Source organism: Neoarius graeffei, chromosome 14 (genome assembly GCF_027579695.1).
Source record: "Neoarius graeffei isolate fNeoGra1 chromosome 14, fNeoGra1.pri, whole genome shotgun sequence".
In the NCBI taxonomy this organism is placed as follows: domain Eukaryota; kingdom Metazoa; phylum Chordata; class Actinopteri; order Siluriformes; family Ariidae; genus Neoarius; species Neoarius graeffei.
In genome coordinates this window covers 72,685,214-72,711,998 of record NC_083582.1, presented here as the reverse complement: position 1 = coordinate 72,711,998, position 26,785 = coordinate 72,685,214, and the positions used below count along the sequence as shown (strand labels likewise).

The following is a 26,785-nucleotide window of genomic DNA, read 5'->3' as shown; positions in this document are numbered from 1 at the left end:
TTAATAAATGAATTTATTATACAAAGATAAAAATAATGAATCAGTATATACAAGCAGTGAGGTGTGTGTGTGTGGCCTAGCTTGTTGCTAGCTAAAACAAAGGAATGTTATCTAAATAGAACAAAGGATTAGCTCTGTTGCTAACGTGTGCTTGTGTGTGTGTGTGTGTGTGTGTGTGTGTGTGTGTGTGTGTGTGTGTGAAGGACGTGACCATGTGTTTAGCCACGTGTAGCTAACTACACGTGGTGGAGGCCTAGATTAGCCTTGTGTTGCTAGTGTGTTTGTGAAAGGCCCTATGGCCTAGCTAAAGTGTGTTTGTTAGGCCTGGTGAGGCCTACTGAGCACGTGTTGCTAAAGACAAAGGGAAGCTGTCTAAAGTGTATCAGGCCTGGTCAGGCCTGTTGAGCACGTGTTTTCTCAGTAACAAAAAGATTCCACACTCATAACATTACCAAACTCACTGAAACCTTGATAAGGTCAAAATGTATGATAAGAAAATTAAAGTGTTAGTCAGAGGGGAGCATGCGCAGCCTATCTATTAAACAATTGAGAGAACATAGAACCAAAATAAATCAACACGCTGCGTGTCTAACAGTGTAACAGATAAACCTGGGTTTAAATTCACACTATTTCAAATAAAAGCAAATTCCTAAGACTATCTTAATTATGCCCAAATGCCAAAATCTTACTTAATCCTGCCTTTAGCAAGATATGAAGAACTATTCGCCGGTATAGTCTTGGGCCTCGCCGTGGGAGCACGTGAGCCGCTCGTGATGGAGGCGTAGAAACTTTCGGGTCCAGCGGAGCACTTGGGTGGTTCCCGTAGAAAGCAGAGGATTCTTGGTCCGAACCTCAGCGTTCGTGAGGAAAAGTCTCTGATCAGAATAAGATGCACAGCGCTTTTGAGTTAAAAAGGATTCAATCGCTTCTTAACTTTTAACTGCCTGGGCTGCAGTCGTGACGTCACTTCTAATACAAGTAAACCGGTTGTAACTCAGGTTGAGTTTAAAGATCGCGCGACTCTAGAGTTTACCTTTGCCAAGGGTAAGAAAGAAAATCGCGCTGAGTGATGGATCTTGCAAGAAAGAAGACGTCTTTTTGGCGGAGAGCATCTCTTTGGTGCGTCTAGCTTCCTTGAAAACCGGACGCGAGAGACAAAATGGCGGAGCTTCCGCTTGGACTTATGCGCGCATGGCCGACTGACGTAGATGATCCCGCCCACGCGTGACGTAGGTCACACGGAAGTTGCCTGGGAATTGTAGTTCTGACACAAGATGGCGGCATGATACCTACAGTACCGAACCCCGAACTGCTCCCTGGGTGCTGTAGCATAGTTGCCCACTGCTCTGGGTATGCATGTGTGCTCATTGTGCATGCGTGTGTTCACTGCTTCAGATGGGTTAAATGCAGAGAGGAATATAACTGTGCTTGAGTCTATATGTGACAAATAAAGGTTTCTTCTTCTTCTGGGCTCATGAACGAAACGGCCAATCAGACATCATAAAAGAGAAAAGACAAAATCTGAGCTGTTTACTGTCGTCACTATGACTTTTCCACTCGTGACTCAAGGTTTGTGAAAAATAAACCAGAACCCCAATTTTGATTGGCTCCAGATTGGGCCAGTTGTTGCGTTTTAAGTGGAAAACAGTCCTAGTACACCGATTGGTTTCAATCCCACAGGCGTTCCTCAGCTCCCCTGCCAGCCAGCCTGAAGTCTTTTCTGCTAATCGCAAGACACCTTTAAAAAAAAAAAAAAAAACTCATCCTAATAAACTGATCAGTTGGATCAGGTGCATTGAAAATAGAAAAGAAAAAAAAACACTGCACAGGTCTGTATTAATCAAATTTGCCTAAGGTCAAATCTAACCATCAAACAAGCATCCACAAATTCCACTGAGAGTTTCCTTTTTCATCATCGGCATATCTTCAGGATCAAAGTCAAGGCTTTGAGCATATGAAAAATGATGCACTGTTTTTTAAGAGCCTGATTTGCAGTAAAATAAATAAATAAATAAAATTCTAAAAAGCCCAAGGATATCACCAATATTTACAGCAGGTACTGTACATGGAGCAGTAGCCTAAAAAGAATAATAACAGCAGCAGTAACGTTGATCACAACTGTGCACGTGTGAATCTCATACTACAGTGCAGGTAATGGAGTTTGGGGTCAACATGTAATTTGTAAACGTAAAGTACATTGAAGGCGGCACGGTGGTGTAGTGGTTCGCACTGTCGCCTCACAGCAAGAAGGTTCTGGGTTCGAGCCCAGTGGCTGACAGGGGCCTTTCTGTGTGGAGTTTGCATGTTCTCCCCGTGTCCGTGTGGGTTTCCTCCGGGTGCTCCGGTTTCCCCAACAGTCCAAAGACATGCAGGTTAGGTTAACTGGTGACTCTAAATTGACCGTAGGTGTGAATGTGAGTGTGAATGGTTGTCTGTGATGATTTGGTGACTTGTCCAGGGTGAACCCCACCTCTTGCCCGTAGTCAGCTGGGATAGGCTCCAGCTTGCCTGCGATCTTGCACAGAATAAGCGGCTACAGATAACAGATGGATGGATGGAAGTACATTGAGGAGACATGGATGTTCATCAGCTGATTAAGCCTTCATCTGAGTAACGGGTGCATTTACATACAATAATAATAATAATAATAATAATGTTCAACTCATATAATGCTTTTCTCACACCCAAGGTCGCTCTACAACCACAAAAAAAAAAGTACGAAAAGAGGGTCAGGATGTAATTCCAGTGGCGTAGCTACCCACAGTCCCACGAAAAGACACACGAGGGCATGTCCTACACCACCTGCACAGCCACCGCAACGCCACTGGGCAACGTCGCTCAGAACACCGCGCCAAGCACAGAAGCACCACCGCACAGAGCGCTGGACAACCCCGATGTTAAAAAGAGTAATGTGCACAAGCATCACCAATGGTGGACCAAGGCCTGAAGGGAACCGATGCCCAAAACTGGGTCTGAAGCTACACCACAACTGGCAGACAAAACATTCAAACAAAGACCAAACATCAACCATACAAACACAAAGCTCTGGTGACAAGCGACTGCCAAAACGTACACAGCGTACTCTCACCCGGAAACGGAAATGGGGACATCAAGAGACATCATGAAGCGCTGGTGGATATGAAGCTGTGGGCTATTCAAATACACTTGGAGAATATTGCAGTTTTTTTTTTTTTAACTTATTACAAAATTCTATATCAACACTCAAATAAACCACCACAAGCTGGCCTAGTGGTTATCGTGTCCGCTTCTTGATCGTGAGATCACAAGTTCTACTTGCGGTCAGATCATACCAAAGACCATCATAAAAATGGTACCTACTGCTGTCTGGCAAGGCACACTGCAATACAGATGCGAATGGGGAGTCAAATCCTCGTGGTTACCAGAGGACCCGCCCCCCACCGTAACCCTAACTGCATAGGCGAGAGGCTGAGGGCTATAGAAACAGAGATCGGCGCCGTCCAATGCACCTCAAGGGCCTGGTTAGTACTGGGACAGGAGACTGCCTGGGAAGACCAGGTCCTAGCATGGGAGGGACTTTGACCTTTTGACTCAAACAAACCAGATGTTATTTCCATCCATTCATTATCCGTAACCACTTATCCTATGCAGGATCGCTGGCAAGCTGGAGCCTATCCCAGCTGACTACGGGCGAAAGGCAGGGTACACCCTGGACAAGTCGCCAGGTCATCGCAGGGCTGACACATAGACACAGACAACCATTCACACTCACATTCACACCTACGCTCAATTTAGAGTCACCAGTTAACCTAACCTGCATGTCTTTGGACTGTGGGGGAAACCGGAGCACCCGGAGGAAACCCACGGGGAGAACATGCAAACTCCACACAGAAAGGCCCTCGCCGGCCACTGGGCTCAAACCCAGAACCTTCTTCCTGTGAGGCGACAGTGCTAACCACTACAGCACCGTACCGCCCCCAGATGTGACTTGAAACTACTTAATAGAACACAGAGCGCTTTTCCAAAACTCTGTGCATACACCTACATGATATCAATTGATAATAAAAAACAAGGGATTGCCAAAGACACCCCGACTGAATCATCCTTTCCTCCAGTGAAACTGTGTTGCTGTTTGTGATTGTGATTTTATTTTAAGTTTTCATTTTTCTTTATGCCTTATATACCATTTTTTGAGGGCGGAAAAAAAGAACTTTTACTTTCCGTGACCTCTGACACAAGTCTCTCTGCCTAAGCTTCACTGCAAATCTATTTTCTTCCCTTATCTATTTACTTCCTTCAGACCTTGGAGAAGTGTAGGCTGCTGAATGCTTTACTTTTCTGGCAAGAAACAAGTCATACATTAGGGCATGTCATAAAATAGTTTGACACAAAGTCGTTTGTATGCAACTTGAATGAAGAAGAGCCACAATGTGCAGGGCAGCGTGTCCCCAGGAGGGGAGTAGCTAATCCCTGATTTAGCACGTTGGGAGCATGTAGTGAATGCTGGATGTGGTAGATTAGGGCTGGGATTTGTAGGATAGACGTGAATGATCTGAGTGAGAAATCTTTGATATGAGGGTTTAAAACACTAGAAGTTGCATTAAAGAACTACAACTGCTGAGCAACATGTAAGAAAACCCTGTGCGCATTTACTGCATGGTGTTTCTCAGCTTTGCTAAAGCACAGAAAAAAAGAGCAGGCTGACACTACCGCTGCTATTACACTGCCTCGATATGTACAATATCCACTGCCTGGCCAGAAAACATCACGCACACTAATATTTCACTGGACCACCTTTAGCTTTGCAAACATTACATCACACGTTTGCCTTGGCATTGCTTCAGCAACCTTATGCAACATCATAACATTTACTTCCATCCAGAGCTGCTTTAATTTTTCACCGAGATCTTGTGTTGATGACAGGAGAGTCGAACCACTCTGTAAAGTCTTCTCCAGCATCCCAAAGACTTCCAATGGGGTTAAGGTCGGGACTCGGTGGTGTTTAATTCATGTGTGAAAACGATTCCTCATGCTTCCTGAGCCACTCTTTCACAATTTGAGTCAGATGAATCCCGGTATTATCATTCTGGAATATGGATGCATCACTTCATGTTCTAACCTTCTTACCCTGACACACCCATCACTCTGAAATAGGGTAAATCTAGACTCCTCAGACCACATGACCTTTTTCCATTGCTCCGCAGTCCAATCTTTATGCTCCAAAGCAAACTAAAGCCTTTTCAGGCTTCCAAACTCGTCTTCGATGTGTTCAGTATCATGCTAGCTGAATGGAATATATCTGATAGACCATATACGAAAAAAAGCCAGCCAATATTATTTAAATATGCCACTCAGACCTGCGATGGATTTCGTATGAAAAATGCGAGTTTTTCAACACGAGAAGATAAACTTCATATCTTCAAACCAATGTGTTGTGAGTGTCTTATTATATGGACACATTCACAAACAAAAAGCACCCAAATTCATCTCATCTCATCATCTCTAGCCGCTTTATCCTGTTCTACAGGGTCGCAGGCAAGCTGACTATCCCAGCTGACTACGGGCGAAAGGCGGGGTACACCCTGGACAAGTCGCCAGGTCATCACAGGGCTGACACATAGACACAGACAACCATTCACACTCACACCTACGCTCAATTTAGAGTCACCAGTTAACCTAACCTGCATGTCTTTGGACTGTGGGGGAAACCGGAGCACCCGGAGGAAACCCACGCGGACACGGGGAGAACATGCAAACTCCGCACAGAAAGGCCCTCGCCGGCCACGGGGCTCGAACCCGGACCTTCTTGCTGTGAGGCGACAGCGCTAACCACTACACCACCATGCCGCCCAGCACCCAAATTTATCAAAAACAATTCATCGATTTCCTCACGAGTGACATATTGAGAAACGTATCATGGTTTTGGTTCTCCATGTCCCGGATGGAGCTCGTATGAAAAACATGAGTGGCATATTTCCCAGTAAAACACTTGTGTCCATATAATATAATTCCATACATTCTACAACTGTTATTTCAAAGTTTTGCTGTCTTCAGTATTGTTTTGCAATGTAGAAAACAGCAAAAAAAAAAAGTTGGTGTGTCCAAACTTTTGACTGGTACTGTATACTTTAAGAAGTTGGAGTCAGACATGATATGGCAAAGCTAAGAGAAGATAGGGTTAAGAGCATAACTTGAACACTCAACTTTCTGATCAGTAACCCGAAGCCTTAACCACTGAGCCACCTCTGCCCAGACTAGATTCAGATTGTCAGGAGATGGAGGGTGTGAGAAACTTTAAAAAATGACAACAAAAAAAAACCGAGGGATCGCAGTGATATGCTCAATAGCCACTGGTGACTCCCAACTCGCATGAATAACAATCTCCAACTCTCTTAACCAGGTTAAGATAATTATGGGGCAGAAAGGCCCTCGCCGGCCACGGGGCTCAAACCACTACCAACGCGGCTGAGTTGGGCTGAGCCGTGCGGTGCTGAGTCGGGCTGAGTCGAGCTGAGTGGGGCTGTTGGAGTTGCATTTCGACTACAACCACGCTGAACCGTGCTGGCTGGAAGTGGGTGGACACATTGGGTGGAGTTAGCGAAAGTGGGTGGACGTCACGTGATGTCACTAGGCGGCGCAAACGGTGACATCAGTGACCTTTTAAGCGGTAGTCTCACGACCCGGATAGTAAACAATAAACATGGAGGACATGGAGTCGTTAGTGTTGCTGGTCTTGGTGCTGTGGCTTGTTGTCACCGACAACGCCAACAGATACTGGCAAGAGCGTATAGATGAGGCGAGGCGCATAAGGCTTCAGAAAGAGAGGGAACTTCTTCAATTCCTTCTCAATGAAGACGACGACACAGACACAGACGATGGAACAGTTTCTGACACGGAGTTCACGTAATTCTTCTTCTTCCGGGTTTACAGTGTTTACAGATCCCAGCGTGCTCGCGGGGCGTGTGTGGGCATGTGAGGACACTCCTCGTCACCAATCAGTGCACAGGGGAGTGTCTCCTCACGCCCCTAGCCCCACTCGGCTCGGTTGGGCTCACTTCAGCCCCACTCCAAAACCGTGCGAGTTTTGGGTGCCGAGTAAGGCTGAAGTGAGCTCAGTTGTGCTGCTCTGAGGTAGTCGAAACGCGAGCCGTGTTGGGCTGAAGTGAGCTGAAGAAGGGTAGTGGAAAAGGGCCATTAGTGTCCTGAACTGGACAGATGGAAGTGCATGTTTTCTGATTTTGTAAAAACCAATATGGCAGACAAGTAAAAGGGCGAGGGAAGACTCATAAATGTGAGGCAAACTGACTAAAAACGTAAGCCGTAATCAGGCTCGGATCAAAACATGAATCGAGACAGGCAGATAACAAAGGCTTGGATTTGTCACAGACACCGATCTGGAGCAAGACATTGCAAAGTAACAGAGTCGGGAGCAGTGTGACTGTAAATTGGTGAGTTTGAGCGAGACAGGTGCTTAACTGGGGGCCATGTAATGACGTCATGGGGTACGATCATGAGCGTTACATTATACAACTTCTGAAGTCTGCAGATACAGGTGTGACGGTCAGATCAGAGCGTTGCTATTGATTTAGCTGCCAGCGGAGTGCTGGGATTAACTGCTGAGCTAATGGAAGTGTCAGGCAGCTTAAAAAGCTGAGCAAACACACCTTTTCACATCCTGAGATAAAGAGCAAGCATTAGATCAGATATAGACAGAGGTAAGCAGCCCAAAAGATTTGTGCCCAACAGCACAAGCAGATTTCAGATCACTCCAGATTAGAGTTGTTTGTTGAATAGATGGAAGGAAACGCCACATAATCTTCATACCACATAGTCTCGGAAGTCATGGGTTGGTGAAAAAATGTGCCACAAAGTAACTTTTCAGCAACTTTTCATGTTTAGACTGCCAAGTCCAACAGTGATCCTGACTATGTGGAGCCCAACATGGTTCTACTAAACCTCAAGTCCGAGTCCAGTCTCGAGTCCCCAGTGTTCAAGTCCGAGTCAAGTTCAAGTCATTCAAGAAAATTTCAAGTCAAGTTCACTACTGATCCGAGTCAAGTCCAAGAACAAGACTCCTATTGCACCATTTGACGGTGGTTGTTGCTGCCTTTATGTGAAAGTGTCTCTGCTGCTGTGTTGGACTAACATTACTGCTTGACCACCCCATTTTAGTTAACAGGCTACAGATAAAAAGCTTGTTCATCGCTCAGCAAGCCCCGCCCACTATCAACAGGGCAAATAACATGAGAGAGGGTTAACACTGGCTAGTTCATCGCTCAGCAAGCCCCGCTATCAACAGAGCAATGAGCATAGCGTGTCACTTCCTTCTCTGGGTGGAGTCTTACCAAATGACGATTGAAGTTTGAGGTTGTCCCCGTCGTCTCCTCGATAGTCCTTCTACATATGGAACACACAGCAGGGCATTTTTTCCCACTGCACGAGAAGTCTGTATAAGCAAAGCGTACAATCCTAGGGGTGTCTCTCCAGGCATTTTAGCACCATTAACGTCAGTTTGTTCCTGAGCATGACGTATGAACAGGTGAATGTGCATTCTCTTGCACGAAATTAGTATAAAAATTAATGTAGATATAAATATCTTATGCCAAATTATTATGGCATGTTACAAAAAGTAAAGAAAAAATCCGAGTCCTCATCTCCGATTTACGAGTCCAAGTCATCAGTGTTCAAGTCCAAGTCAAGTCACAAGTCCTTAAAATTAGGGCACGAGTCAGACTCAAGTACTACAAGCCTGGTTCTAATACACGTACCAAATCTAAGGGACCAAAGACAGCAAGTTAGAGGGAGAAAATCACCAAATTGTGCTGCATTTTAGACATCAAGGAGCACAGACTGTCCAAGGTCAAAACCGGTCTCATGTTAAACAGCACATCTCAAGTAATGGGCACTGTTCACTGAACTCCCAATAGCTGAGCTTTAAGTTTGTAAATGAGATATCATGGCCAAAATGGATAGTGTATAGACAGGAATATTGACTTCAAGTGTTTGAGTCTTGAGGCATCATGAGAAAATTTGTGACTCTTCTCAGTCTGAGCTCCAAGATATAGATTTAGCATTGTGATCTACAGACAACATTCTATACACGTCTACAATCTCTACAGTTATTAGCAGGGCTTTGAACCGGTTCAAGGAACGAAAATGAAAACCGGGAACTTTTTCTATTTCACATGGAACAGAAACGAAACCAGAAACTTTATTATTTTTTATGTTCCGGAACAGAAACGCTTATTAAAAATAATGGTAACCGGTTAATACCGGTTTTTATTTCGTTCCTCAAAGTTTCCGTAGCCTACAAATAAAAAAGCCATTCTTCTCCTGCGCAAGTTTCTATGACCCGCTGGGGTTCACTTCCTGTGTGACGTTCGCTGACTGAATGGAGAGAGCGGGAGGGTGGACTACTATCACGTCTCCATTACTGAGTGTCTGAGCAAAGAAGAGCCTGAACGTTGCAACCTCCCTATTGGCTGTTTGTAAAAATGTATCAATTGTTGCCCTTCCCACGGGAATCATTGCGGGCTCGAGAGACGAGACCTGACGAGTTAGTTCGTTGGTAGCAGAACAAAATGTCTGGACACAAATCGGGTTTTCAGAAAAGGAAAGAAAATAAACGGAGGGTTGAAAATACAAAAAAGGAGGCAGAAAATGCAAAACGAGTTTTAAGGTAGGACAAATGGTTACTTTTCTGAGGCAGCCCGCCGTGGCTGCAGGCTTTCAGTTGTCATTGAATGGTTACTTTTCTGAGGCGGCCCGCCGTGGCTGCCTGCAGGCTTATTTATTATAGCCCATTTAGTTAAAATAGTTGATATAAAATGTTTATAGTTATAGTTATGTGATGGTTGTCCTGATTTAGACTGGTGTTTTTTTTTTTTTTTTTTTTGGGGGGGGGGGGGGGGGGGGGGGGTGTTGCGCGATGTTGCACCCGGGTCCAGATTAGGGCAGAACCAGCCCTGGCTACATTTCAGGTGTAGTTTGTTTTATGTATGTATGTACTTGCATAGATGTGTACTTGGTCTTCCAATATGGCGCCTAACAAAATCTCGCGGCGCGGTGACGTCATGCGGTAGCCCTCTATAGGCCCTGACTAGCCTTTGGTAACACACTAAACGAATTATCTTTCATTTTTGGCACTTTTTCTGTTTGTGTAGATGGGAAGACATACTGAGAATCCAAATCACCAACATTTGAAATAATAATTGTTTTGAATTATTTCTTGTCTTATTTAATGAAGGTTGTAATAGAATTAGCCTACATTTGGCTTAAGCTGGATGTCCACGTGATCTTTAGCAAATTGCAGACGAGCAGCAATGTTCTTTTTGGAGAGCAGTGGCTTTCTCCTTGCAACCCTGCCATGCACACCATTGTTGTTCAGTGTTCTCCTGATGGGGGACTCATGAGCATTAACATTAGTCAATGTGAGAGAGACCTTCAGTTGCTTAGAAGTTACCCTTGGGTCTTTTGTGACCTCGCCTTGCTCTTGGAGTGATCTTTGTTGGTTGACTTTGTTGGTTTGTACACAATCTGTCTGACTGTGGATTGGTGGAGTCCAAACTCTTTAGAGATGGTTTTTACTGATGAGCATCAACAACGCTTTTTCTGAGGTCCTCAGAAATCTCCTTTGTTCGTGCCATGATACACTTCCACAAACATGTGTTGTGAAGATCAGACTTTGATAGATCCCTGTTCTTTAAATAAAACAGGGTGCCCACTCACACCTGATTGTCATCCCATTGATTGAAAACACCTGACTCTAATTTCACCTTCAAATTAACTGCTAATCCTAGAGGTTCACATACTTTTGCCACTCACAGATATGTAATATTGGATCCTTTTCCTCAATAAATAAATGACCAAGTATAATATTTTTGTTTCATTTGTTTAACTGGGTTCTCTTTATCTACTTTTAGGACTTGTGTGAAAATCTGATGATGTTTTAGGTCACATTTATGCAGAAATATAGAAAATAAAGGGTTCACAAATATAAAGAGGGTTCACAAAGAGCAATCTTGGTTTGAATTTTAAGAAATAAAAGTTCATTTTTTTCTGACATAATTCCGTTACTGACTTTTCTTTCCTCATAAAAGATTGTGTTCAGAGTTAAACATAGCCAATTTTTCTATACTTTTTTAGGGTCAAAAGATACCCCATACAGTGTGAGTGTTTTATTTAATACTATTATCTTGAGTAATGCAACTGAAAAAAATTGCCACATTTTGCTGTGAATGTAATTCCGTTACCGAAGAACTACTCTCATACTTTCGTTGTGATAAATTATTATTTGTTCGTATCATTATTGTTTTTATTGTTAGAGCATTGAGACTTTGCGAAATGCTTTGAAATAAAATTCTTCTTATTATTATTATTACTAGCCTGGCAAGCCAGACTAAATGTGAATATTTAGTCTGGCCTTGCTTGTAGACATTTCTGAAGGGGGTGGGAGGAACAACCCGCTGTCTTTCAAACTGTCTCTGTGCGTATAGACCAACGCTCTGACCAATCAGCGCAACAGTGACTGTGACGTAGTCAGAGCGACAGAAAGCAGTGGGGGAGGCCTTGAAATAAATAATTTTTCAAAATGCGTATTAATTAATAAACAGGTTCTAGATATTAAGAAGTTTGGAGATAATGACCACAAGTTTGGAGTCTGTACCACATACTTAACATACACTAATTTTTTTTCAAGTGTTTTTCAAGGGTTTGCTTAAACTGTTTTTGAGAGTTTTTATTTAGTGGTGTTTGGTGAAATAATTTCCCTTAAATTTAAAATAACAGGAAAATAAGAAACAATCAAAAAGTAATGTTTCAAAGCTGTTTATTAATTCTTCGTACTGCACAAACTAGCCCCATCCTTTTGGCTACGAGCGGAGCCAGCTGGTAGATCAGACTTTTGCCATAGCCGGTCGGCAAAACAGCGAAAACGTCCTTCTTGAAAAGGAATGAGCGGAGAGCCTCTTCCTGCTCAGGTTTCAACGAAAACTCCAAGTCTAATTCTTCTAAAACTGATTCCAAAGCGGAGTCAAACGAGCGCTGTTCTCTAGCCATAGCCATCTTTTCTGTTGCGCTTTCTCCAGTGTCCCGCAGCCTTGTCGTCACTCCTGCAAAAGCCCGCCCAAAGAATCCAAACAAAAACCTTGCGTTGTGATTGGCGGGCACGATTTGATGCCCGGGGTGTTTTGTTGATATGGTGCGAGGCTAGACCCACTCGCTAGGCAAAAATATTTTTGGCCGCTAGGCGGGTGGGTCTAGTTTACTAGGCTATATTATTACTATTATTATTTCTTCAAACTCGGACTGATCTTTTGTCGTCAGAATTAACATACAGGTGTAGGTCAACAAATGACCAAGGGTCCTGCAGTTCACACTCCTTACTCGGTTAGATTAGATTAGATTAGATAAAACTTTATTGATCCCTTTGGGTGGGTTCCCTCAGGGAAATTAAGAATCCATGTTATAAGTAAAACACAGTATGTCTTCGTAAGAAGAGAAGACGTAAAAAAAGGTGGAAAAAAAGAGGTTTAAAGAGCTAAAAACTACAGAGCTACTGGAGAGGCAGCCGTCTCACACAGCGCCCATACTAATCTTCCATTTGTAGTACTCGTCAAAATTCTGACTGTTCCCAAGAGTGCAGTCTTTTGCAGCAATTCAGTTCGAATTTCCTCCGAGTAACCTCTGTCTGTATCCTCTTAGAGGGATACCGTTTTCATCAACTGGGTTGCTCTGAAAATACCGTAACACCCCATATCAACTGTATCCACCTTCTTGGTCCACTTTTTTCTCATCGCAGTCACTTGATGACGGTTGGTATCATCCTGCGGGTCAGTGAGACACCTCTTGGGTGAGAGACCTTCACCACTGTTTCCAGCCCCGTTTGTGCTGTTATTTACATTATTTGCAATAGACATTTCCCTCATAACTGAGGTGTGTTTTAAGGTTACCACCAACCAGTATTTTTGTTGAGACACCATCTCTAGGAGGGATATCAACCAAGATTAAAGAGCCCCTCCTACCTATAAGACATAGCTATGCCCCACCGGGCACCAATCTCAGTCACAGGGGTATTGGCCTCTCATCTTTGACCCATCTGGCTTGGGTGGCCCTACCAGAAGCATTTGTTCCTGCCAGCATAGCTCTCAGGATCGTCATGGCATGCAAGGCCCACTACCACGACAAAGTGGTAGCCCAAGGCAGACATTATTATTATTATTACTACATTTCCCAAAGCATTTCTGTTTTAGTTCTGGCTCCACTCCATCCTGTCGCTGGCTTGTTCTCCGACTGTGTTCACCTATTCTATGTCTCTCTCTGATAATCTGGTGTTTCATTGTCTCACTGGGCATTTAGTTTCATTACATCTCAGATTGTTGCTGTATTTGTGGTGATTATCATTTATGAATTATGGGGATCATTTCTATCATCACTAATTGTGTCTGCTTGTGTTTTGATCCCTACAATGAAAATGAGGGGTTTTTGGGTTTTTTTTGCCCCCAGTAAAACTCACATCGAGCTCCTTCACTTGTGGTCTGCCTAAATCTCCTATATTACACTTGTAAGCAAAACTAAATACGCAAAATTCAGACACCAAACATCTAATGGCCATAAATGACTAAATTCAAGGCAAGAAAAATAGGCTGTACAATTCCTTTAAAAGTAGTCGGCCTTTCGATTACATAATATCAGTGAAATTTAGTTCCCGCTGAAATGTGGTCATTGTGATATATGTTTATTTCTGGAATCTCATCTCATCTCATTATCTCTAGCCGCTTTATCCTTCTACAGGGTCGCAGGCAAGCTGGAGCCTATCCCAGCTGACTACGGGCGAAAGGCGGGGTACACCCTGGACAAGTCGCCAGGTCATCACAGGGCTGACACATAGACACAGACAACCATTCACACTCACATTCACACCTACGCTCAATTTAGAGTTGCCAGTTAACCTAACCTGCATGTCTTTGGACTGTGGGGGAAACCGGAGCACCCGGAGGAAACCCACGCGGACACGGGGAGAACATGCAAACTCCACACAGAAAGGCCCTCGCCGGCCACGGGGCTCGAACCCGGACCTTCTTGCTGTGAGGCGACAGCGCTAACCACTACACCACCGTGCCGCCCTATTTCTGTAATATCTCACAAAATATCAGGTCATTCTGTTCTGTAGCTGGGAAGTTATTTAATTTGAAGAGATTAAAGCAAATAATGTGCATGAAATCGCTCGCTTCGTGCAGTCAAGCAGACAGAGGAAGTCCGTGTGTGTGCGCATGCACAGGTTTACCTTTGAGCGTGCACTGACAGTTCCATCATTCTGTCGCTAAACGAACAGCTGATCACACTGAGGTGCTCGCTGACCGCCGATATTTATTAGTTTGGTCCTGCGTTTCCTTTCCTTCGTATATAACATAACATCTTTTCTTCTCGCTTTCTTTCCGTTACCGTAGTCGGTCTTTCACATTTCATTCGCACGCTCACGTCCTCCATTTTTCTCTCCTGTTTCAAATTCGTATCCCACAATGCCTTGCGCGAACGGGGAAAGCCCACCACGTCATGCATGACGTAGTATCTTGAATTGCGTCATGGTGAAGCAGGAAAAAATAGCAGAGAATTTACGTCCACGTGGCTCTAAATTCATTAATTGCCCTATTTAAAAAAAAAAAAAACAAATAAAATTGAAGGCTGATTCGAATTCAGTAGGTTTCGATCACTCAACAAAAATAATTGGGTGTCGGGGAAAATTCTTTTTATGACCTACACTTGAAAAATTTGAAAGGTGGTCTAGCTTTCAGGCAACGATTCTTCAGAAACATAAAAAATTCACCATGGAGGAAACCATATATAAATGCAGCTGGTGTGAACTGTGTTACTGGAAAAACATTCGTCCCCAAAAAACATCTTTCAATAAATAAGCATTTATTTTTCAAAATCATGCAAGTCCATTGTTGTGTTTAAGTTTCCTTTACAGGTTTAACACACAGTTATGTATTCACAACTCTGAACAGCACACTCAGTTGTAACAGATTATTTTCCTATGATTTTTTTTTTCTTATGGTGTTTGTTATCAAAATTCTTTACATGAGTAAAATTTCACTTTTATAGATTGGCTTGAGCCAATGTTGTTGTTATTGCAATGGTTTTCACATTATTTCGTGTGACAAATAAGAAAAGCGCTTTCTTCATGGTCTATGGAACGGGTCCAGAAAATAAATACATAATGTGATGTAGGTATTGAAGATGCGACGTTATAAGAATCAATACTTTGTATGATACACATATCCAATAGTCAGATAGTGATATGAGCTTTGACTCTTGGGATGTAATGCGAGGTCTTTCGTGTTAGAGATTGGTTGACGTCCTGTTTCGAAGATCTCTGAGCTTCACACTCTTGACTCAGATGATTTGGCTTCGGTGGATGAGCATCGCTTTAGCGTAGTCCATTCAGATGGAGATGCGTGTTCCTACAGTGTCTCGAGGAAGCCTGGACCAAAGCGGCTCCGAGGCTAATGACAGTGGCTGGTAATACACACGAAAGCCCACAACACTCGGGTAGCATAGAGATATCGTAAATGATCTTAAACCTATATAAAAGTGTCGGTGTGACTGTAGATAGTTTTGCGTCTTTTTAATTTTCGAACGTTCATCTTAAACTTGCATAATAAACATGCAAAAATTAAACTTTTTTTTTCTTAGATAGATTTCTAGAATTTGTATATAAAGAGTTAACTCTGCTGTTGCATAAATGCATTACCGAAAGGAAAAAACAAACAAACAAACAAACAAACAAACACAGAAATGCTGCAGGAAAGGGTGAGGTGGATCTGAAATGAAAACCCAACAGTAATCTTGATGCATTACACTCTCTCTCTCTCTCATGTCCAACATGAACCCCATGGCTTTATATTGAAGCACTTGATATGCTCTTCGGGCTGTGTTCACACTATGTGCTTTTTATACACACAAAATAAACGCTGCATTAAGCTGCTTGTGTGCTGATATGAACATAAAGCAGTACCGAGTTCATTATATCCAGAAGAATGGTGTGACCACTGGGCAGCACCCCCTGCTGAACTCAGACTAATCCCTTAGCCTCTTGGTAGAACAGTAGCTTCTTTAATTTATTTTAGCATAAATACGCAGGTGATTATCAAAAATCGTGCGCGCTGATTGGTCTAGAAATTTGCACTATTTCTCGATAATCACTTCGAGCGACTCGGCAAAATGGCGGCCGATCGCTTCGTCACCCTAAGTGAGGAAGAATTACAAATAATCAAAGAAAATGCTGTTCCTAAAAGCACTAAAGATGCTACAAAGTTTGGTCTCAAACTATTCAAAGGTCAGGTGGAACTGTGATTTATTTTATCGATTTCAGAAAAGCATTTTATGTGACTCGGCGTAGATAAGTGACAAGTCTAAGCACATTACATTTCATGCCACTTTTGAAGTTTGAAATCTTTTTTTTAAATAATCACCTGTGTATTTATACTCAAACAAGTATACGCCTCAGGCTCAGTGAATATCGGTGAATAATAACCTCGACTTCATCTTGGTTATTATTAAATCCTTATTAACCTCGCTTGCTCGGTCTTTACGGGAAAATATCAGACCGAGGTCTTGACAGTACGGACCGAGCCTATGGCTAGGTCCATAAAAAAAAAAAAAAAAAAAAAAAAGACCGCGGTCTGATATTTTCCCGTAAAGACCGAGCAAGCGAGGTTAATAAGGAGTTTGTTATATGGCTTTTTTTCCCCCCTAAGATTAAAAAAGACGCTCATTATAAAGATGTGTGACGCTGCTTTCAGTCAGGTCATATTTGTAACGTAGTTGAGTCACGCACGCAGAGTAAACAGCTAGCGGTTTCAAAACTGAATTTCTGTTAGCGGTTACTGAATGTGCTTCGTTGCTCATTTCTTGAATAACTCGCTGACTCTTGGTTGTCTTTTGTGTTTCGGCCGTTTTTGATTCCGTTTTGATTTCCAATTAATCTTTTTTTGTGGTTTTGTTTTTGTTTGCTTTTTGCAACACTGAAAGTCGGTGCCTTGGAAAGAAAGTCTGTAATCGCCTACGGGCATTATGGGAAAATACTGCCCGCCAAGGAACCAATCAGAGCGCACGATTTTACTAGGAGTAGCTCGTGCCATATAATAAATCACCGATATTCACCTCAACTTCGGCAAATAATTGTTAAATATTACCTTATTGTCTCACGGAAACCCCAGACATGAAGCAGGAATACACCATCAATGCGCAGGCACCATGCACACGCGCACACACTTATTTATACCTAGGGACAATGTTGTGCAGTCAATCTTCCTGGCAGGTGAGAGGAATTCCACATGTACTAGATATTTATGTTTAACTAGTGCGATGATAAAACAGTGCTGGTCAGTTAGCTATATGTAATAGCTACGTAAGACCTTATCTTTGTTTAGGCCAGGGCCGTTCAACAGGCGGGCTTCGGTGGACACTAGATCACTGCCAAGTTTAACACGTGAATGTTAAATGTATTAAATTTGTGGTCTATTTGTCATTTGGCTTCATGACATGCCACAAGCGAGCAAAACGATTTCAGATGCTGGCACAGACAAGCAAAGCTTTGTTGAATGAATGATTACGAGTTAATGTGTGTTTATTGTCATGCAGCCAATAAATAAAACCCACAGGGTTTCACTTCCTTTATTTATACTTCCCCTTTGCTCAGTTTTTCTGATTTAATGAATGCTTTGTGTTTATGGCTGGTAAGCGTGAGGAAGATCATTAAGGTGCTCACATGCAAATAGCCCTGATGTAGGCAACATAGGTAACCAGGTGGATGATTTCAGTTAATGTACCGTGTCCACCAGGAACTCCATACTGCCTAAATTAGTTCTCTATCGAGATTTATTATTAGTCGTAGTAGTAGTAGTGGTTATAGTAGTAAATAACATTAAATTTGTATCTCAGCTGTTATCCAGACAGTGGTTCTACCTTCTGTCTTGGTTTTTTTGCACTTGCCCCCTGGCCTGTAACCTTGTAGGGTGAAGTTTAAAAAAAAAAAGTTTGGTCAGCATTTTTGCTGTCCGTGAAACACCTGGCTTGTTGTTTCAGAAAAAAAACAACAACAACATCTGGCTAGTTGAGGGAAAAACACATGGTGTGAACGCAGCCTTACAACTATATCTACTCACTTTCATACACTACCTCCCCCCCCGACACACACACTCCTAATTATATACCTACACTAGCAGTACATTGCACCTATTGTAGCCCTCTTGACTTCTCTCCACCTGTTTCTTTGTCTATTTTTTTCCCCTCTCTCCCTCTTTGCTCCATCTCTCTCGCAGCTTGCATAGCTCACCCTTTGCTTGGTAAGGCACTGTGTCCCTTCTGTTGCCCCTGGCCAATATCATGGTGCCTGTCTTTCTTTCGTATCCATCCATCCATGCACTCATCTGTTCATCCTGCCAAACAAATAAAGAGACCAAGAATGAGCAAGATGTCTGGCCTCCACTGTCTCTTTCTTTTATGTCATCCGTCCACATCCTCCTCGTTCTTGCGCCCCCTCTCGTTCTTGTTCTCTCTTTTTTTTTTTTTTGCTCCTCTTTATAAGTTTAATAAAGCAAATGTAGAATGGAGAAGCGTTCAGACTCTCCTTTTCTCGCTCTCTGTCTGTGTCCCAGCGTGTTCTGGGAACAGTTCAACTATGGACAAGATCTCAAACTCATTCCAAACTAAACAGCATCCTCCTCCGCGTAAGTCACAGAGAAACAAATCCAAGGGACCCAAGTCTGTGTGTGTGTGTGTGTGTGTGTGTGTGTGTGTGTGTGTGTGTGTGTGTGTGTGTGTGTGAGAGAAAGAGTGTGTGTGTTAGTTGAGCTGGTCCTCATATTGTTTGCGGAAGCAGTCTCCGGCCGGGAAAAATTCCCAGCAGCGTTCCTGGTACATTTTCCAAACGTAGGACTCCTGCAGCAGAACACAGAGGACGTAATGAATAACAGGACTGAGACAGAGTGAGTTAAATAACACACAGACAAGTGATAAATATATGAATACTGCTCTGTCAGAAAACGTTTATGTTACGCATCTTTTTGGTGAATGCTTTTATGGATATTTGTAAATTAAGCTCTGCGTAATTCATTCTGCGTCTTAGTGTTGACTACTTTTTTGGATGGATGGATGGATGGATGGATGGATGGATGGATGGAAGGAAGGAAGGAAGGAAGGATTTATAGATGTGTGTTATCCAAGGCCACAGGACATCCACACAATGATACCACCAAACCTTCAGGAAAGTGAAAGCAACCAGATTTTATTTATTAGCTCATCCGGCCGACAAGCGATGAGCTTATGCCATTATGTGTTGTCTGTCGTCCACATTTAAAGGTCCCATGGCATGAAATTTTCACTTTCTGAGGTTTTTTTAACATTAAAATGAGTTCCTCTGACCTTCTTAAGTCACCCCAGTGGCTAGAAATTTCATAATGTGTAAACCAAACTATGCCCAACATTTGAGAATGGCGCGTCAAAACGGCGCGTTGATAAACTCTTCCCTTGCCTACGTCAGCAAGGGAGATGATCCCCACGCCCCCCCCGGATTCCCACCCACTGTATGGATTGCCTGCCCAGCTCAAAAGTTGCCACCAAACATGGAAGTTGCGCTGTACATGGATGTGACAACACAGAAAGGAGTCTGTTTTCACTGCCGACGGGAGAGCCCCTGAAGACGCAGTGGCTTAATTTTATTTACTCCAATAATACGCCGTCGAGTCTACCTAAGACGGTGTATGTTTGTCGGAAGCATTTTCCTGATGAATGTTTCCACAACTTGGGACAGTACAGGGCAGGTTTTGCACATCAACTGTCACTGAAGCCTGGGTCCGTGCCAAGCATCCCTGCCACATCAGCCACAAACACCGAACAAGTAAGTGTATAACTGTTAAGTCGTTTTGCCGTGTTTTAAAATCGGTGCCACGTTAGCCTTGCAATGGCTACATTAGCTGTGCAGCTAACCGCTTCCTGCAGTTAGCCAGGTACTCTGCGCTACAAAACCAAAAAGCATGCAGCATGCTCTGTTATAATAGCCAATCAAAACAGTTTTTACAAAGACACCCACATTTTTTTTTAAGTCACGCGTTCATTTTATTTGTTTGTTTGTTCAGTAAAAACCCAAACATTTGTTGAATTTATTTTATTTCCTCGCGTCGCACCTTAATGACGTCAGCGTGCGGTATTTTTCCCTTCGCGGTTTGTTCCTTCTCTCTCGCCATAGTAAGACACCCACATCCGCTTGTTCTGACCCACTGGAGGTAGCGTCACAGTGCTGTTAGCCAATCAGAGGTAACACGTTTACATGTCATGAATATTAATGATAAGACCCGCCCCCACCCTCTACCCTTCCCCGCCTCCTGCTTCTCATTAGCAAAACGACGCACTGGGAAAAGCGCTGAAATGGGGCTTTCTCCCAGGAGGCTATATCTACGTGCTGAGGGTTCATTTCGAGAAAGGCTGCGGATATAACACCCGGAAGCCTCCACGAGCCCGTTTAAAGCATCGACAAACCACCATGCCATGGGACCTTTAACGAAAATCGCTTCTTCTGTTTCAGTGCTTCACCGATTTTTACTTTTTGGCAGGAAGGTAGGTCTGCCTGGGGTGCATATGGCTTCTACCCAAATTTGCATAATAGCAATTAATAATGAAGATATGGAGTAATTAATCAATCCCTAATGAGCAGTTTCCACACAAATCGCTTCTTCTCTGATTTTGATTCTTTCTGGCATGAAGGTAGGGGTACCTAGGGTGCATATAACTTCTACCCAGATTTGCTTCATTACAATTACTATTAATGATGTTATGGACTAATTAAGCCTTAATGAGCAGTTTGACAAAAATCACTTCTCGGTCAATTCCTTGCCGTTTTGGATTCTTTCTGGAAAATAGGTCGGTATTCCTAGAGTGGATATCACTTCTATATATAGCTTACAACATTTATTGCACATTAAGGTGGGCCACTTTAGATTGTTCCTTCTGGACTAGACGGGGCCGGACTGAGCTACGCCGTCACCGACGGTCTCGTTTATTTTTATTTTATTTCTATTGTATTACTCCAGTGTTGAAAAGTTCAACAAGTGCCTTCCTGCTCTTTTTCTCAACACGGTGAAGCGTGTCTGGCAATGGTGCTATAACATCATCTACTCTAAAGAAGAGCTGATAAATGCTGGAAGACTCATTTCACTGCTAAAAAGCTTGATGTGTTTCAGACAGAATCTGACACTCAGACTACGTTCAGACTGCACCCTGAAACGACCCATATCCGATTTTTTTGCCCATATGTGACCTGTATCCGATTTGTTATTGACAATCTGAACGACACAGATCCGATTTTTTCACATGCGACCCAGGCCGCTTGGATATGCGGTCCTAATTCCGATGCATATCCGTTATTTTCACATGCGACTGCAGTCTGACCGGACAGGTCGCATTCATGCGACCTACACGTCATCAACAAGAGACAAACGTCACTATTCTGCGTTGGCTAATCCCGCCTCTTTGGTGGAAAACAACAACATTTGTACAGTTTTCAGAATTTAAATAGACTTTTATAGAATTGATCAAGCTAATGGTGGATTTGGTAGGGACCTGGATGTTGATCTGTTAGCCTGATTAAATAAAACAGTTTCTATAACTGATTTATAACTTAAACCATCCTGTATTACAAGATTATAAAATTGTTCTGGAAATTTCCAGTAATTTGACACCTTCGGTCTCATTAGTCTGCTGTTAATCAGATTATTGTGCGAGTTCCGCCGCCGCCACAAAAACCACATCGCCAGGTCTCGCCTCGTCTCCATCGCAAACTGCACTGGTGTTTCTGCACCTTGAGCCAGCGCTGAGAGAAGTTGCAGAATTCAGCTGGCTATAAACAATCTAAATAAATATTTATAAAAATGTAGAAAAAGTTTATTAATATGATGAAATAAATATGTGCAAATTATTAAGCCTGAATTAAGAGTTTGGTAATACAGCGGCCGTGTCCCAAATGACTGCCTACTGAAGCTCGAGTGCACTATATAGAGTTTAAAAATCCATTACTTCCTAGTAACATGTAGTGCACTTATATAGAAATTAGAGAGACATTTAGGAGTCAACCCTCGTTACCAGGCTACACGTTTTCATTTCAGTTCAGAAACAAAAACACACACGAGACCTCACACTTTAACACTAACCAGATAATTAAACAAACAAACAAAAAAAGAAATCATTAAACATGAAGAGTGCGCTTTTTTTTGTTTACGTATTACATAGATGTGCTTATTACGTATCAGTTTACGCATGCGGGACACTTTTGGGTCGTTTTCCGTTCATATTGGAGATCGCATACAAGACTCATATAATTGGTAATGTGAACGGCCTAACAAAAAAATCGGATTTCACAACAAATCGGATATGCGTCGTTTCAGGTTGCAGTCTGAACGTAGTGTCAGTGTCCAGGCATAAATAAGACCATTCTTACGGTAGATGTGTGTCGAGGTGAAATCATCTAACAATACCATTAGCAAAAATGTCATGAAGTACATTTGCCAGTTCCAGCATGTATGATGACTAACTGTATACATCATCATCAGAAAGAAGGAAAGAAAAACAATCAGGGAAAATAATAACAGGGCGAGAAACAAAAGAAGCGGGAGTGAAAAGCAATCATCATAGAAATAATAAGATTTGAATTTACACTCGATAATAGTAGAAGTAGATCCAGTATCAGAGAAAGACAGAGAAAGACAGAGCATCAGAGGATTGTCCGATTGACAGCTGATGATTGGGAGATTACCTGGCCTGTGTGCTCCGTTTCATCCTTATTAATGAGATACATCACAAAAAACCTGCAAAATAAATCGATAAATGGAAACACATTAACATTACAATCAGCATACTGGCAATCTGCCACACTGCTCGTCTGATAAATTAAAAAAAAAAAAAGCAATGATTCAATCTGAGAATTTTACACAAACATTTTAAACCTTCTACTCGATAATCCATCCCACGCCACTCGTCATTATCATTCACATTTATCAACAACACACTCTCACTGCCTTAACACATCGCTCAACAGTCTTAACCCTCTGAGACCTAAGACTAAGAAGCATATTATTAAAGACATGGCTGTGTCCAAGTCCAAAGGAAGTACACTCTTCAGAGCAGTGGCGAACTGTTACTATTAAAGCTGGGACTTCAGTTCAGCCAAAACTGAACCAGACACCAAAAAAGCAACAGGGCAAAGCGGCAGGCTGCCAGGTCGCTCCGTTGTGTGTAGCTGTCGATGTTGATTTTAAAAGTAACTAAGTAAATTACACAGGGAAATGAATACTTAAGTCTGAGTGAAAAATACTGGGGTGAGTGTGTGTGACCGACTATAACCAGTCAGTTACTCTAATAATAATTAAAAGTCTCTGTGTGGCTAATAGATGATGCAGAGGAGGCGAAGAGTTCATCAGTCACTATTTATTCTGGAAAACAATGACTGACCGAGTGATCAACACACAGAGACAGGGGAAAGACTTGCGGCATCCTGACAACATAATACACCAGTTAGCACCCAGCCAAATGGCTACTCAGATAAACACTCGACGTTTCACACAGAATTTTACAACGTTCCCATCTCATCTCATTATCTCTAGCCGCTTTATCCTGTTCTACAGGGTCGCAGGCGAGCTGGAGCCTATCCCAGCTGACTACGGGCGAAAGGCGGGGTACACCCTGGACAAGTCGTCAGGTCATCACAGGGCTGACACATAGACACAGACAACCATTCACACTCACATTCACACCTACGCTCAATTTAGAGTCACCAGTTAACCTAACCTGCATGTCTTTGGACTGTGGGGGAAACCGGAGCACCCGGAGGAAACCCACGCGGACACGGGGAGAACATGCAAACTCCGCACAGAAAGGCCCTCGCCGGCCACGGGGCTCAAACCCGGACCTTCTTGCTGTGAGGCGACAGCGCTAACCACTACACCACCGTGCCGCCATTTTACAACGTTAATTTACATATTTGATCCGATACAGACAGTGGATGTGTGTCGAAACATTCTTACGTCAAAAAATAAACCTCATATATTGGGAAAAATAAACTATATATACTGTATTAATGAATATTGTCCGTGCAGGATTCATTAAGCCAGCTTACGCCTTTCTAGACTTCCCAAGCACGATAATGTCCACAGGTGTGTTACACTAATTAACGCCCCATCAGAAACAACAGTGGAACCATTAACGGAACCTAACAAATTAACATATTTTACAATAGAGGGATTTGGGGAAGTTCACAAAAAACCCCAAAACTTTATTCATATGAAATAATGACATTGCTACCTGTGCGTGGAAGAAGAGTCTGGAGACAGAAATCTTAGTTTCTCGGTCGTTAGCCTGTGCTACTTGCTCTCGATAGCACTGGTTTGACCACTTGATTAGCATTTGCTAACACTACTGATGAACACTACACCGGCTGGAAGGTTACGACACTGCAATGCTGACGGTGCCGACTCACGGTTAAGCTTGCGTTGGCCTTCGACAAGGCCGAGGGCGATACATTTTTGGTCCCTCCCGCTATAAATCAAAATCTGATTGGTTAATTCACCTGTCACTTCCTACATAAACATACACTGCCATGGCCTTCTGTCCTGACAGTGAAGTCCTAACCGATGAGTGGGTAGCTCTAAACTCTTCTCAGCCTGGAGACAACAAACAATCTCATTGGATAACTCGGTTTTAATGTTTTCAGGACAGTAACCCTTTCATTTCTGAAGCAAATTTAATAGAAAATTAGGTCAAATTAGAATCAGAAGAGAATAATTATCATGAAATTATGAAAGAAATTAAAGAATGAAAGAAATTAAATATAACATTTGAAATGTTGATATATTTGGGCCGTCTCTGAAGGGCCAGAAGGTCCTGACAGTTCCTCTCTGCTTCAGAATCATGGAGGACCCCGTTTCTGAGTCGTGATTTCTCTCTGGATTTCTTTCCTGATGATTTTAAGAGAATGAACGTTGTTAAAAGGAAAGGAAAGGAAAGTATGGAATAAGACACTTAGGGACCTGCTGTTAAAGGAAAAAGTCATGGTGGTGTACCAGTGTATTTTCTGAAGCCTTTTATTCCTTTCTCGATTACTCGATTACGTTCATTATGTCTTATATTAGATATGGTTAGTTTTTTTCTTTTTTATCAGACATCTAGTTTTAGGTTTGTTTACCTGACATGTTTCGACGTACGTAACTGTCGTCTTCCTCAGAGTGTCACCGGATGTTGTTGGTGACGCATACATGTCAACCTATACGGAATGTCCGGATTTTATACGGATTTGATTCAATAAACATAGTATACGGGCGTATAAATAAAGTTATACGGATTATTTAAAAAAAACTTCGATATTTATTTAGAGCTATAATCAATTCCCACGATGATAAAAGAGCGCATAACATTTACAAACGTACTGTACACCACAGACAGCCAGTAAAGAGTCTTATGAAATCGCGCGTTATCTTGTGGTAGCGAGACTTCGTTCCACTTTTGATCATGCGCACACCGCATTGCGAGAATCCCGCCAACCATGAAGCCATAGACATATAAACAGACGCCGCCTTCTGCGTAGAATCATACGTCATCCTCGCCGCCATATTGGATGTGGCAAAGTGGAGATTCTTCAACCGTCTCCAGTATAGCGTCTAGACAGTAGCCGAGAATAAAGATGCCTCATTCATGTGCTGCGTTTAACTGTACCAACAGGTTTACCGTCCAAACGAGATCACATGGGATTACCTTTCACAGGTGAGACTGGAAAAATACTTTTCATTGTATTTGGTCATTATAACGTAATTTTACGAACAGATTTTCCTGACTTTGTGGCTAATATGAAGTCTCGTGCATAATAGCCGCTCGGTGAAACCTGTCTCCAAGCAACGAAGTATTTCCTTCGTAACTACGCTGATAACACTTTGTGTTTTTGTCAAACAGTGGAGCTTTGTATTCATTCTGAAGGTTTATTGTTATTAATATTGAATAAAAAGTAACTGGGATATATCATTGTTAATTATCATTCAAATTTTAGGTAAATTATTTTAATTTGCATCTTATATGGATTTTATAAGGGAAATACGGATTTTGGAGGTTGGTTAGACAGGTTTGATTGACCAAAGGTTGACATGTATGGTGACGCATCTTATCAGCTGATGTTTCCGAAGGCGTGGCCTTCCTGTCTGGTTTGACAGGTTGGTCACGCCTTTTACTGTCTGTTCGTCCCCTGCAAAATGGCACTCCAGGTATGGGAGAGCATGTATGCTCCCTCATCCCGGTTGATGGTCCTCGGGCTCCGCTTTCGGATCTCCATGGCCTCCCTGATCCAGCGCTGATGTTTATTATCTTCTGTGCGGATGACTCTGGCATTCCCCCAGTCCATAATGTGATTTTCTCTTTTACAATTATCTGTCATGGCTGACTTGTAATTTTCCTGTTGTGCCTTTTCTTTTATTGTTCGGGTTTGTCTTGTAGCTGTCTCCTTTTTGCACTCTTTCTTATGTTCATTTTTCCTTGTGGTGAAGCTCCTTCCTGTCTCCCCGATGTAAGTTTTATTGCATGATTGACATGGAATCTTAAATACGGTGTTGCATTTGTTATCCGGATGTATTCTGTCTTTGGGATGAACCAGGATCTGACGGAGTGTTGTGTGTGGTTTGACAGGTGTGTTAATGTTGTGTTTCCTCATAGCTCTTTGAATGCGTTCCGTGATTCCTCTGATATATGTGTCAGATAACGGAATCCAGGGACACAT

General features: G+C 42.6%; 1 protein-coding gene across 1 annotated transcript in view; it reads right to left on the bottom strand.

Annotated features, from left to right (window-relative positions):
• Window positions 1-17,822: 17,822 nt before the first annotated feature.
• Window positions 17,823-26,785, bottom strand: part of ryr2a (ryanodine receptor 2a (cardiac)) — a 589,347-nt gene continuing 580,384 nt past the window's right edge. The window contains exons 106-107 of the mRNA XM_060940301.1: window positions 22,787-22,838; window positions 17,823-18,921 (exon numbers count right to left, since the gene is read on the bottom strand). Of these exons, the coding sequence (XP_060796284.1) occupies window positions 18,826-18,921; window positions 22,787-22,838 (148 nt within the window). The 3' untranslated portion in view covers window positions 17,823-18,825. The remainder of the gene's footprint in view (window positions 18,922-22,786; window positions 22,839-26,785) is intronic.